We start from the raw sequence: 15,466 nt of genomic DNA on the forward strand, positions 1-15,466 counted from the left end.
CAAAAGTATACATAAAGTAATTACATAACATGCAATAAAGGAATATATAGAATGGATAGAAATACAATACATGTATGGAAATTTTCACATAGTATGGCAACAAACTATGCAGAAATATGGTAAGACTAAGGTCAATGCATTGCTGAACCAAGGTACTAGGTATGAAGTAAGTAAATATACAGATAAAGTTGTATGAACTTTGGAAGTTAAATAAATTAAAGAACAGTAATAAGGGATTATAACTATTAATAATGCACTTTGATTTTAAAAGTATTTGTACCTCGTCTCTGACTTGAGGGGTTTTTAAATTATCCTACCTCATGAATATCATTCTTTCTTTCATATCTGTTAATACGATTTTGAATGTGTTTTTCCTAAATGACTTCTGCTCAAAAAGCATCAGAGGTGGCTGTAAGAATAGAAAGAATTGTAGGTATAGTGGAAAATAAACTGGAAGAAACTGGGATGAGACTAGAATAAATGTCTTTCTGTTTAATTACCCAGAACTGTGCTGAACAGGTGCCAGTTTCTCCTTTATATGCCAAATATTCTTATACCTTTCAGAATAGAAGTGGTGTGCGGTAGCGTTGTCGCCTCATAGAAGACATTGTCGCGTTGGAGTCTCCAAGCGTCTTCTGTGTGGAGGCATGCGTGAATGGGCATGCCTTCATTGAAGGTTGTGCATCAGGGCTGGTAACTCAGCCCGTAAAAATCCACCACAAAATATTAGCAGACTGGAGTTCTGCTGTGGCGACCCCTAACCGGGATAAGCCGAAAGACACAACAACAACCTTTCAGAATAGAAGTCTGCATACAATATAGTTTCATCAAGAATGTTTGTTTTATCATGTACAGTACAGTGGAGGCAGATGTCAGCAATATCCAAATCCGATGTTACTGTCTCTAACAGTGCTGATAAACTGAAATCGACTGAATTATAATGTCTGCAGCTTCCACACTCGTAATCTCTCTCAATTCTGTACTCACTGTCAACATTGTCCGAATGAAATGTTGCTGTTTTGAATAACTGTGCTGATAAATTGAAACAGATTGTAGCTTCTGCACTCATTATATTCAGAATCATTCTATTCCTGAATAATATAATTAGTATTCCGGAATGCTGGATATTTCACCTGATTTCTGCACTCAACTCTTGAGTGTCTGTCCCAAACGTTTGCGGACTGCACTGCTACGACTTTTTGTATATCAGTCCGAACTAACTACTGTTTGAACTATATCTCCTGATACCAAAACCTTGTAAATTTTCTAAGATTTCTACACACCTGTTTGTACTTAACATAATGCACATTGTGTGTGCGTTTGTGTGCCTTCTGTGTAAGGTTGGTCACCGGGCTGGCAACTCGACACCATAAAAACTCCACTGCCAATCATGAGCAGACAGGTGATCCACTGTAGCAACCCCTAACCGGGAAAAGCCGAAAGAAGTAGTAGTATTCATGACTGAAGATTGTTCTGTACTAAAACATTCCTTGCATATGTTTGCTTTAATACTGTATTTATGTCTAACAAACTGCATGTAAGAGAAACCTAATCTTGCAGTGGCCAATTATTTATTAGTAGATCCATTGCAAATTCTCTTCTCTGTAATCAGTTGTGAACAGGGCAATATTTGAAACGTGCTTCAGGTGACACATGGCTGATGGCATAAAAATGTCCCTAATGAGTACTTCAGAAATGATGGAAGTGATCTACTTGGTATAATTTTTTTACGTGGCCATTACAAAACTGTTTGCAAGAACTCCTGAACTGTATGGCATACTTATTCAGGTTTTAGCTTTTCAGCAACATAACTGAATATTTCCACAACAGCCACCAGCACATTCACATATCTGTATGTTTTTTTTGGGGGGGGGGGCTTGTTGAATATAGATGCACTGAAATCTCAAAATATCCCGTAAACAAAAAGCTATAGATGGCAACAAATGCCACTCCCATTGCAGTACCATGGAGTTGGTGATAAAAGATGCTTTGAAAAAAATGTCTCAAGAAACATACTGAACTATTAATTCTAGTAAATGGTTGGTCAGTATTCCCTTGAAGTGATGTGAAGGAGCTATTTTGCTTTCATGCAGTGTGTGTGAAATTCATTTAAGTTACTGTTGTCAGTAATTAACTGAATGTATTGGGTTAATAAAAGCCTTCTTGATGAATCCAGAGGAGCATCTAACAATCTGGAAGATATTTATAGAGTCCAATTTCAGGGGAATGCCATCTTAAGTGGTTTTACTTGCAGGACCGGAAGGCTCCTTAATGAAATGTTAGCAGTCAAAATGCCAAGAGCCAACAAGTCGGGGAAAAAAAAATTACCGAAAACTCAGGGGAAGAGCAAATCTTGAAAATAGCTCTTAATCCCACACACACACACACAACCTCCATGTTGTATATGCAGGTCTGTTCTTTCAGACACTCGGTCTGTATATTTCCGGATCTGATCGCTTGGTCCCAATATTCCAAATGGTCACCACTGGGAAATGATTGCTTGTTTTTTGGGGTAAATGTGAAGTGAAATTTCAGAGGTTACATGCATTCGGAGCTCCTCACGTTTAGTTCACTCTCTCACATTTGATTGCATCGATCTTGCTAACTGTGGTTCTCTGTTTAATAAAAATGAGGATGATATAATTAGTGTTCTCTAGGCATAGTATAAACTGCGAGTGACTGAAGCCTATGCTTTATACATTATTAAAAGGCAAGAGTCTGCATCGGTCCATCTTGGAAGAGTTGGTTATCCAAGCATCATAAGTAAGGACTTGGACAACATTCACTTTCTTGTATCATGTACAAGAGCTGTTAAATTAAGTATATCTGTCAATTGTCAGGCTCACTTCAGTCTTGACTATGACAGCGCAAACTGTATGCTACTTGCATATCTCTTTTCAGAGATCACTATTGCAACCATCTATGCATTTAGTTGAGTATTCTTCATATTGACATGATATGTTTTTAACATTTGTTTTATGTAGACTGAAGACAAATACAGTGATACTGTTACTGATAAATGTGTGTTGGACCTGACATGCAAATGTTAACAGTTGGAATTTAAAGCACTTCCTTGAATTGTTTAGGCCATCCATGGTAAAAGTTCTGAGAGAAGAACGTATCCTGCACTTCTGCTGTGGGAATGGACGGGTAAAGCAAGTGTGGGAAGTTTATTTAAAGTTGTACCCTTTCAGCGATGCCCTGTGAAGCATGCTATATTTGAGTGGGTGAATGGAATTTGTGTGCAAATCCCAAGTATAAATGTTAGGACCTAAAAAAAAAATATATATATATATATTTTTTTTTTTTTGTGAGTAGTTGCAGTTTTTCCAAGTACAGAGACATGTTAATGAGCAATTTCTTGTTAATGTTTGTCTTTACAGATCCAATGGCACAGAACTTGAAAGATTTTGCAGGCCGAATTCCTGCTGGACCCCGGGGGATGGGCACTGCCTTGAAGTTCCTTATAGGGGCCGGAGCGCTTGGCTATGGTGTGAAGGAGTCCATTTATACAGGTATGCAGAAACACAGATGGTCCTGATTAATCCGATGCTGTCCCTCATTGTGTACATGCGTTTCCCATTTATACAGGTATGCAGAAACACAGATGGTCCTGATTAATCCGATGCTGTCCCTCATTGTGTACATGCATTTCCCATTTATACAGGTATGGAGAAACACAGATGGTCCTGATTAATCCGATGCTGTCCCTCATTGTGTACATGCATTTCCCATTTATACAGGTATGCAGAAACACAGATGGTCCTGATTAATCCGATGCTGTCCCTCATTGTGTACATGCATTTCCCATTTATACAGGTATGCAGAAACACAGATGGTCCTGATTAATCCGATGCTGTCCCTCATTGTGTACATGCGTTTCCCATTTATACAGGTATGCAGAAACACAGATGGTCCTGATTAATCAGATGCTGTCCCTCATTGTGTACATGCGTTTCCCATTTATACAGGTATGCAGAAACACAGATGGTCCTGATTAATCAGATGCTGTCCCTCATTGTGTACATGCATTTCCCATTTATACAGGTATGCAGAAACACAGATGGTCCTGATTAATCAGATGCTGTCCCTCATTGTGTACATGCATTTCCCATTTATACAGGTATGCAGAAACACAGATGGTCCTGATTAATCCGATGCTGTCCCTCATTGTGTACATGCATTTCCCATTTATACAGGTATGCAGAAACACAGATGGTCCTGATTAATCAGATGCTGTCCCTCATTGTGTACATGCGTTTCCCATTTATACAGGTATGCAGAAACACAGATGGTCCTGATTAATCAGATGCTGTCCCTCATTGTGTACATGCGTTTCCCATTTATACAGGTATGCAGAAACACAGATGGTCCTGATTAATCAGATGCTGTCCCTCATTGTGTACATGCGTTTCCCATTTATACAGGTATGCAGAAACACAGATGGTCCTGATTAATCCGATGCTGTCCGTCATTGTGTACATGCGTTTCCCATTTATACAGGTATGCAGAAACACAGATGGTCCTGATTAATCCGATGCTGTCCCTCATTGTGTACATGCGTTTCCCATTTATACAGGTATGCAGAAACACAGATGGTCCTGATTAATCCGATGCTGTCCCTCATTGTGTACATGCGTTTCCCATTTATACAGGTATGCAGAAACACAGATGGTCCTGATTAATCCGATGCTGTCCCTCATTGTGTACATGCATTTCCCATTTATACAGGTATGCAGAAACACAGATGGTCCTGATTAATCCGATGCTGTCCCTCATTGTGTACATGCGTTTCCCATTTATACAGGTATGCAGAAACACAGATGGTCCTGGTTAATCAGATGCTGTCCGTCATTGTGTACATGCGTTTCCCATTTATACAGGTATGCAGAAACACAGATGGTCCTGGTTAATCAGATGCTGTCCGTCATTGTGTACATGCATTTCCCATTTATACAGGTATGCAGAAACACAGATGGTCCTGATTAATCAGATGCTGTCCCTCATCGTGTACATGCATTTCCCATTTATACAGGTATGCAGAAACACAGATGGTCCTGGTTAATCAGATGCTGTCCGTCATTGTGTACATGCATTTCCCATTTATACAGGTATGCAGAAACACAGATGGTCCTGATTAATCAGATGCTGTCCCTCATTGTGTACATGCATTTCCCATTTATACAGGTATGCAGAAACACAGATGGTCCTGATTAATCAGATGCTGTCCCTCATTGTGTACATGCATTTCCCATTTATACAGGTATGCAGAAACACAGATGGTCCTGATTAATCAGATGCTGTCCCTCATTGTGTACATGCATTTCCCATTTATACAGGTATGCAGAAACACAGATGGTCCTGATTAATCCGATGCTGTCCCTCATTGTGTACATGCATTTCCCATTTATGCAGGTATGCAGAAACACAGATGGTCCTGATTAATCAGATGCTGTCCGTCATCGTGTACATGCATTTCCCATTTATACAGGTATGCAGAAACACAGATGGTCCTGATTAATCCGATGCTGTCCCTCATTGTGTACATGCATTTCCCATTTATACAGGTATGCAGAAACACAGATGGTCCTGATTAATCCGATGCTCTCCCTCATTGTGTACATGCATTTCCCATTTATACAGGTATGCAGAAACACAGATGGTCCTGATTAATCCGATGCTCTCCCTCATTGTGTACATGCATTTCCCATTTATACAGGTATGCAGAAACACAGATGGTCCTGATTAATCCGATGCTGTCCCTCATTGTGTACATGCGTTTCCCATTTATACAGGTATGCAGAAACACAGATGGTCCTGATTAATCCGATGCTGTCCGTCATTGTGTACATGCGTTTCCCATTTATACAGGTATGCAGAAACACAGATGGTCCTGATTAATCCGATGCTGTCCCTCATTGTGTACATGCATTTCCCATTTATACAGGTATGCAGAAACACAGATGGTCCTGATTAATCCGATGCTGTCCCTCATTGTGTACATGCATTTCCCATTTATACAGGTATGCAGAAACACAGATGGTCCTGATTAATCAGATGCTGTCCCTCATTGTGTACATGCATTTCCCATTTATACAGGTATGCAGAAGCACAGATGGTCCTGATTAATCCGATGCTGCCCCTCATTGTGTACATGCATTTCCCATTTATACAGGTATGCAGAAACAGATGGTCCTGATTAATCCGATGCTGTCCCTCATTGTGTACATGCGTTTCCCATTTATACAGGTATGCAGAAACACAGATGGTCCTGATTAATCCGATGCTGTCCCTCATTGTGTACATGCGTTTCCCATTTATACAGGTATGCAGAAACACAGATGGTCCTGATTAATCCGATGCTGTCCTCATTGTGTACATGCGTTTCCCATTTATACAGGTATGCAGAAACACAGATGGTCCTGATTAATCCGATGCTGTCCCTCATTGTGTACATGCGTTTCCCATTTATACAGGTATGCAGAAACACAGATGGTCCTGATTAATCCGATGCTGTCCCTCATTGTGTACATGCGTTTCCCATTTATACAGGTATGCAGAAACACAGATGGTCCTGATTAATCCGATGCTGTCCCTCATTGTGTACATGCGTTTCCCATTTATACAGGTATGCAGAAACACGCATGGTCCTGATGAATCCGATGCTGTCCCTCATTGTGTACATGCATTTCCAGCACTGTTGAAACACGCATGGTCCTGATGAATCCGATGCTGTCCCTCATTGTGTACATGCATTTCCCATTTATACAGGTATGCAGAAACACAGATGGTCCTGATTAATCCGATGCTGTCCCTCATTGTGTACATGCATTTCCCATTTATACAGGTATGCAGAAACACAGATGGTCCTGATTAATCCGATGCTGTCCCTCATTGTGTACATGCGTTTCCCATTTATACAGGTATGCAGAAACACAGATGGTCCTGATTAATCCGATGCTGTCCCTCATTGTGTACATGCGTTTCCCATTTATACAGGTATGCAGAAACACAGATGGTCCTGATTAATCCGATGCTGTCCCTCATTGTGTACATGCGTTTCCCATTTATACAGGTATGCAGAAACACAGATGGTCCTGATTAATCCGATGCTGTCCCTCATTGTGTACATGCGTTTCCCATTTATACAGGTATGCAGAAACACAGATGGTCCTGATTAATCCGATGCTGTCCCTCATTGTGTACATGCGTTTCCCATTTATACAGGTATGCAGAAACACAGATGGTCCTGATTAATCCGATGCTGTCCCTCATTGTGTACATGCGTTTCCCATTTATACAGGTATGCAGAAACACAGATGGTCCTGATTAATCCGATGCTGTCCCTCATTGTGTACATGCATTTCCCATTTATACAGGTATGCAGAAACACAGATGGTCCTGATTAATCCGATGCTGTCCCTCATTGTGTACATGCATTTCCCATTTATACAGGTATGCAGAAACACAGATGGTCCTGATTAATCCGATGCTGTCCGTCATTGTGTACATGCATTTCCCATTTATACAGGTATGCAGAAACACAGATGGTCCTGATTAATCAGATGCTGTCCGTCATTGTGTACATGCATTTCCCATTTATACAGGTATGCAGAAACACAGATGGTCCTGATTAATCAGATGCTGTCCCTCATTGTGTACATGCATTTCCCATTTATACAGGTATGGAGAAACACAGATGGTCCTGATTAATCAGATGCTGTCCCTCATTGTGTACATGCATTTCCAGCACTGTTGTGCAAGAAAAGGAAGTAAGAGAGACACATTCTACAAGCGGCTCTTATGGTTACAGGCAGCAGGTTTGAGTAACAGTCGTTCACAGCTTCTCGAGTCAGTCAATTTAGGTAGAAGTGTGATTGTGAATGTTAATCAGAAATTCATTTGTGTGAATGTTGTGCTTTTTGTAATGTCATTACAGTACTACTTCAGTGACTTTTGTTAGAGATTTGATTCTGCTTAAAAGGTTAATGCAATGTGCACACACAAGAAAACCCAGATTTCCACATGTATACAGATAGATACTGTGGTGGTGTACTCTGTGCTGCTTATGGAATGCAGCTGCAAGGTCATTGTTTGATAAACAAACCTTGTGGAGGCAGTTATTGGTTACATCTAAATATTTCCTAAGCTTGACTCCGGTGACCCCCTTTAGTTTAGAGCCACAGTAGCTGATAAGTAACGAGTTGCAGCTTTTTGTTGTGTTAATAGTAATGTTCTGTACTACAAACATACCATAACAGTTTCTTGCTTTTAATAAAATACATAGCAGCAAGGGGGTCACATCCTGTAAAAATGCCATGTATTTCAAATTTGTGTACTGGTCACCATTTGACTAGAACAGCATAATATTGGTTTTCTGCATGGTCAAGGAGTGTTTTGCACATGAACCTATCTTCCCAAAGGCATTTATAAGCCTAGCCAGAATGTGTTGGCTTTTGCCACCCCCTTAGATTAGTTCCATGTGCATCTGTCCAGCAGAGCCACTTAATGTGATCCCCGAGGTAAACTGCATTTCCCATCCACTCGTCAAGGTTTCTTTTGAAGAGTGTTAGCGAGGAGCTCTGCCTAATGTAGATTGGGATCTTGTTCCAAAGCATGGGAAGTCTCTGGGACAGGAATCTATCCCTCCAGCACCTCCTATTTATTGTTGTGGTGAGGTTTAGATCCCTAGAGCATGTGGCTCGAGGGGATAAGGTTTTCTTTAGGTGGAGCATGTCCATCAATTCTGGGTTGGACATGGCCTTGTATGTCATGCAGAGATCACCTCTGTGTAGGGGGTATGCAACTGAGTACAACTGAAGTTTCTTCAGTCGAGCTGCATAGGGCATCTGTTTGAGGCCAGTGATCCTCTCGGTGAGGTACTTCTGTGGTCTTTCCAGCTGTTGCAGGTGTCTTGTAAGGTACATCCTAAATGGGGCGTTTTACTGTGTGATGGGTCTGATGAGTGATTAGTAGAGGGGCACAATGACCTCTTTTTATCTGGCTGCAAACCCTTTTGTGATTAGGTGGGCCACGTAGAAGGATTTTCTAACAACTTTGGCAATGTGATTATCAAAGGTGAGATTACTATCTACTTGGGTCCCCAGATCCCTTATTACGTCTTTAGTATTTAGGGGACTACCACCTGTATGGTAGTTTGTGGGTACTTTGTTTTTTCCAAAGGGGGATGACTATGCACTTTTTGGCGTTTAGCTTGAGACCATGATTTTGACACCAGGTATCCGTCTCAGTGAGACCCTTTTGGAGGATGTCTGTGTCAGCCGGAGAGTCAATTATAACCCCTAGTTTGCAGTAGTCTGCAAACTTGGTCAGCCATAGTCCTCCTGTGCTTGCCTGTACCTCTGAGAAGTATATGCCGAACAGGAGGGGTCCTAGGACTGAGCCCCGGGGAACGCCACTTGTAACCGGTTTAGAGTCGTACAAGTACAACTTAAACATAACTGCAGACATGCCATTTCCTGTATTTACATGTGTTAAAACACACTACACATGCTGACTATTTCATTAACCTCACTACATTTAAAAGGTCAAATCAGCATATTTTTTAACTGTGCTACTCCTAGGTCTTATTGAGAGAGAGTCCAGTAGCATTTGGCAAGTAGTTTTTTTCTTTGAACTGTGTTTTTGAGCATAGCTCTCAACCTTCCAACAACTATGTGGAATAGTATAGCTCATGATGTGTATAAAACACGCAAGAATGCATAAAAACGCACGCACACCAAAAAAAAAGGTAGAATGTGGAATGTGTACAAGTTCTGCACCCACAGGTAGGAAGCTCATAACATGGCTAAAATGTGTTACATGTGGTTCTTTTGATGAATTGATATAATATTGAATTATTTGCCATAGATATTAGTTTAAAAAAAAAGTGTGACAGACCCTTCCAGCGTTGAGCAGAGAGGAACATGGTCTTTTAAAGGCCAAAATGAGGTATACGTGAGGTATGTTTGTTTTTTAAGCAGAGTACTGTTTGAGAGAGTGCATGTATTTGAGTGTGTTCCTTAGAGGTAGGTGAGCTTAATGCTCAATTTCTACAGGTGTTCACGTGATGTATTTTTACCTGCTTTTAAGTAGAATGCTCACTTAAAGAAACTGCACCATAGAACCCCTTTTTTGTTTGCTTTGTTTTATTTTTTCCAAACTTTTTTAATGTAGTAAAATCACTTTAGGTGCCGCTTATAAAATGAGTTTTCCCTAAAATGGCTGACATAAGGCTTGACACATTAATAGGCTCTTCCTTTCTTTTCCCTTCCTAGATTCCATTTCATGATGCTGTACATGAGGTAGTTGTGGTGTTTTTATTAGTCAATGGTGATGCAGTGGCAGCAGTTTGAGTCTCGAGCATCTTGCATACCTTTCTAGCAATAGTGCCTGCATTTTATTCCTAAATAACTATTGTACATATTTCTCTGAACCTGTTTAAAGTTATTCAGAGAATTTTACACCCCCAGCCAAAGAAAGTAGCTAAATTCTAGTCTTTTGCTTTTTATTCTTGTCCTGTGAGCGCTGACCCCCCCCCCCCTCAGCACTCTTCCTGAGGTGTCAAAACTGGCGCTGCCATCCAGTAGTTTTATTGCTCTCCAGTGTCTGCAGCGGTTAGATGACTTTTTTGCTATGCTTGTCCTCACAAAGTACAAAAAGTGGATCCCCTTCGAAATCATGAATCCCACAACACCAAACTTTAGAATGCTGAGATGAAAGTAACGAAGACTTACAATCCACAAACCCGAACAGCTGATTTGTTTTTTTTGCAAGTAAACATTTGCCCAGCTTGTGGAAATATGCCCTGTCCTCACTCTAGTGCAATCCCGAGATGGTATATGTAGTTAGGGAGATGTGGGGGTGGTTTTTACATAGTCTGATGCATTTACTTTACGTGTTGGTCAAGTGTTTACTTGCTCTGAGAAAATTAATTTGGGATTGTAAGTCTTCGTTATTTTTGTTTCAGAGTTCTGCAGTTCGTTGTTGGGGCAACATACTAACCTTATCAAAACTATTCTCTTTGAACATAAATCCAGTAAACTTGTATGTCAGATTAACAAAGTTTTGTAATAAAATTGTTTCCAAAAAGTACCAGTTATAAGAAAGATCACCGTACAAAATATGTGGTCAGGTGCTAAGGCTGTCCTCTTTTTAGATGCCCAAAATGGGATGCTCTTAACAAAACTTGAGATTGCGAAGGGCAAACCATGCAATCGTGAATTGAAAATAAATAATTTTCATCTTGGTAAGAAAATATTCTGTTATTGTATAAAGTGATATAAACAAAGATTGCATATTAGATAACTTAGATGCAGTTTCAGAGCTTTCTGTGATGTTTAGAGAAAGTTAGGAAATGTATTTACTTGTACAATATCAAGACCAAGACATTTGCCATTTTATGCCCCCCCCCCCATTTGCATGACAGACATGCTTAAATCAGGACTGCTTTGCAGAAAGAGACAGCTGGCAGCCCTATCAACGTGGTGCACCTATACTGTTTCTTTTACTCTCTGTGGTAAAGGCATTGGAAAACTTTCACAATTTTTTTTTTTACATCAGCTGCTGACATCATTAGGACAACTTGTTTTACATCAGTAGAACCAATTCTGAATGCAGGAGTGTGGGCAGTACCTGACTGGGAGAACTGCATATTTGTCTCATTTGGCTGGGCTGGGCCATGCAGATGGAGACAAATTCCTATGTCAGATTATGAGATAGTAAGACTTGAGAAAAAGAAAAGTGGATGGGCTTTCTCTTCCTTTGATTCCAAGGTAAGGAAATTTAGTGTTACTAGGTGGGGGGGGGGGTGCTGAAAAGTTCTAAGCCCGACCAAGAAGGGAATGACATGGAGCCATGAAACTTGGTTATTCAACATATTCCCCCTGAAGTTCAACACACTTGGCACATCCTGACTGAAGTTTCTGTAACCCTGCCAAAAAAAGTATGAAGTCTAGTCACTGAAATACTGCTTCACTGCTGGCATCGCATCTAAATCACTTGAAAGCTTCTGCCCTTTCAAACTCACTGTAAGGTTTGGAAGCAGGAAGCAAGATCTGGTGAGTAGGGTGGATGGTCTGCACTCGAAATCCATTTTTGTCAAAACATCCATTGTTTTGCCAGCCTTGTAAACAGGTAGATTCTCTTGCAAAAAGACAACTCCTTTCCACAGCCCCCCCCCTTTTTTGTTCCCCTTCAATGTCTCCTTTTAATCGGCAAAGCAAGTTACAGAACTGTTCTGCATTAACTGTTTGGCTCCTTGGAAGTTAGTCCGTCATTGCAGCACCTTCCCGATTCCCAAATACTGTGGTCATGACCTTTCCTGCTGACTTTTGGGTCTTTAACTTCTTTGGCCTTGGTGAACCCGAGTGCCGCCATCATGGATTGTTTTGCCTCATGATCATAATGGTGTAACCATGTTTCATCAACAGTAGTTAGTAGTTCCAAAACGTTGGCACCAGCTCAACAAAAATGCCACAAAAATCAACTTGGAAGTGTCCACTCTGTCCTCTCTCTTTGGCATTCAAACATTTGGGCGCCCACTTGGCTGACAGCTTCTAGGTACCCAGCTGCTCGTGGATTATAAACCCAACATGTTCCTGGATATTTTAGTGGATATTCACTGATCTGCCAAAGTCAGATTATGGACATGGTCAACAATGACACCATTTGAGGCCTCCCACACCTTGCTGCATTGTTGGTCTCAATCTCCACGCTGAAAGTTTGCACACCACTTCTTCACAGTTGAGTAAGAAGGGGACTTGTCACTCAGTGTTTGCATCATACATTCATGGATTTCTTTTGAAGTTTTCTTCTGTAAGAACAGGAAATTGATGACTGCTTGGAGTTCCACACTTGAATTCCACACTTTTTGACACTTGAATTCCACACTTTTTGACACTTGAATTCCACACTTTTTGTTGACGTGGTTCAATCAATGATCTGAAACAATGTCAAAACATAGTGTCAGGATTGTGCAGAGTGGCACAAGATGAAATAACCCTCTTTTCAGCTAGAGGCAAAATAACTGTCAGAATTTAGAAAGATGGTCAGGCTTAGATCTTCAGTACCCCCTCGTATAAAGTAAAAGCGGGTTTCTGGTGCCTAACTAATACTGGTATCCTATTGTAGGGAGAAATGCAATGTACAAGTAGAGTAACTACAGAAGAGAATCTGCTAGTTGTTCCCTAATCTAATCGCAATCTCTGTCAGTCTTTGGAGGTAGTAGTGAAAAGTGCAAGTTACACAAACTTTAAAGAAGCAGTATTAGTTCTTGCATAATAAACGTGTTCAGGAGTGTCTTTGTATTCTGACTTGAGGGGCATTTCAGTTCTTGCATAATAAACGTGTTCGGGAGTGTCTTTGTATTCTGACTTGAGGGGCATTTCAGTTCTTGCATAATAAACGTGTTCGGGAGTGTCTTTGTATTCTGACTTGAGGGGCATTTCAGTTCTTGCATAATAAACGTGTTCGGGAGTGTCTTTGTATTCTGACTTGAGGGGCATTTCAGTTCTTGCATAATAAACGTGTTCGGGAGTGTCTTTGTATTCTGACTTGAGGGCATTTCTGGTCTTGCATAATAAACGTGTTCGGGAGTGTCTTTGTATTCTGACTTGAGGGGCATTTCAGTTCTTGCATAATAAACGTGTTCAGGAGTGTCTTTGTATTCTGACTTGAGGGGCATTTCAGTTCTTGCATAATAAACGTGTTCGGGAGTGTCTTTGTATTAGAGGGGCATTTCAGTTCTTGCATAATAAACGTGTTCGGGAGTGTCTTTGTATTCTGACTTGAGGGGCATTTCAGTTCTTGCATAATAAACGTGTTCGGGAGTGTCTTTGTATTCTGACTTGAGGGGCATTTCAGTTCTTGCATAATAAACGTGTTCGGGAGTGTCTTTGTATTCTGACTTGAGGGGCATTTCAGTTCTTGCATAATAAACGTGTTCGGGAGTGTCTTTGTATTCTGACTTGAGGGGCATTTCAGTTCTTGCATAATAAACGTGTTCAGGAGTGTCTTTGTATTCTGACTTGAGGGGCATTTCAGTTCTTGCATAATAAACGTGTTGAGTGTCTTTGTATTCTGACTTGAGGGCATTTCAGTTCTTGCATAATAAACGTGTTCAGGAGTGTCTTTGTATTCTGACTTGAGGGGCATTTCAGTTCTTGCATAATAAACGTGTTCGGGAGTGTCTTTGTATTAGAGGGGCATTTCAGTTCTTGCATAATAAACGTGTTCGGGAGTGTCTTTGTATTCTGACTTGAGGGGCATTTCAGTTCTTGCATAATAAACGTGTTGAGTGTCTTTGTATTCTGACTTGAGGGGCATTTCAGTTCTTGCATAATAAACGTGTTGAGTGTCTTTGTATTCTGACTTGAGGGCATTTCAGTTCTTGCATAATAAACGTGTTGAGTGTCTTTGTATTCTGACTTGAGGGCATTTCAGTTCTTGCATAATAAACGTGTTCGGGAGTGTCTTTGTATTCTGACTTGAGGGGCATTTCAGTTCTTGCATAATAAACGTGTTCGGGAGTGTCTTTGTATTCTGACTTGAGGGGCATTTCAGTTCTTGCATAATAAACGTGTTCAGGAGTGTCTTTGTATTCTGACTTGAGGGGCATTTCGAACGGTCTAGTAGTTACTTGATGCTGCCCACCAAGATTCCTTTACTGTTTAACATAAGCACTTGACATTTGGTGTGCGAGGGGAAGTTAATAACCCGTGGGTCAGGTAACTGATTCTACAGATATGGATCATAGTAGCAGCCTGTGCTTATCGCCATACACAAGTGTTTTTCATCTCTGAATATGGTGGCACACAGGACCTGCAGCGCATTCTTTGCCATTGCAGTCTTGTGCTGTAAGCATGTATGCAGGACAGAACACAAGCATAACCAGTTCCTGGTCATAAATGTGGACACACTCGGCAAAAGCACAAAATCTGAGGATGACTCTTTCAGCAGTGGTGATACTCTTGGAACAGCAACACCATAATCTGCTGAGTGGATAGCCATCTTAAAAGATTTAGAAGGAAAAAAGTAACTGGGGATGATGCACAGGATGTGACCGGTTGAAACGATTATTAGTTCACAGCAAGGCATGCAGTGCTCACTCTCGTGGAAGGATCGACAGTTTATTAGTATGCAGCTGTAAATGAAATGTGTATAGACATGGCCGCATTTACAAATGCACAAATCGGTAAGAGAATCACTGATCTACTAAGTGAGGTGCTTGTATCACCTTGAATGGCTGCACAGATCTGTTTTAGACAAAAACAAATGCATTTAAAATCAGGCGAAGATGGCGCTCTGCATTCAGACAAAAACAAATTAATCTAAAATCAGACTAAGATAGCGCTCTGCATTCTTGATTTTGCTCCTTTCCTTGGAGAACAGTGAAATCTGTACCATCTCAGAGATGTGTTTTTTAGAGCATCTAGTATTCCATATATTATGAAGAGAGTTGTCTGAG

At 40.7% G+C, this 15,466-nt stretch overlaps 1 protein-coding gene across 1 annotated transcript in view; it reads left to right on the forward strand.

Annotated features, from left to right (window-relative positions):
* PHB2 (prohibitin 2) overlaps nt 1–15,466 on the forward strand; it is a 303,055-nt gene that overhangs the window by 15,138 nt on the left and 272,451 nt on the right. The window contains exon 2 of the mRNA XM_044079628.1: nt 3,384–3,515. Within this exon, the coding sequence (XP_043935563.1) occupies nt 3,384–3,515 (132 nt within the window). The remainder of the gene's footprint in view (nt 1–3,383; nt 3,516–15,466) is intronic.

Source organism: Protopterus annectens, chromosome 8.part0 (assembly GCF_019279795.1).
Source record: "Protopterus annectens isolate FY-2018-M chromosome 8.part0, PAN1.0, whole genome shotgun sequence".
Classification (NCBI taxonomy): Eukaryota; Metazoa; Chordata; order Ceratodontiformes; family Protopteridae; genus Protopterus; species Protopterus annectens.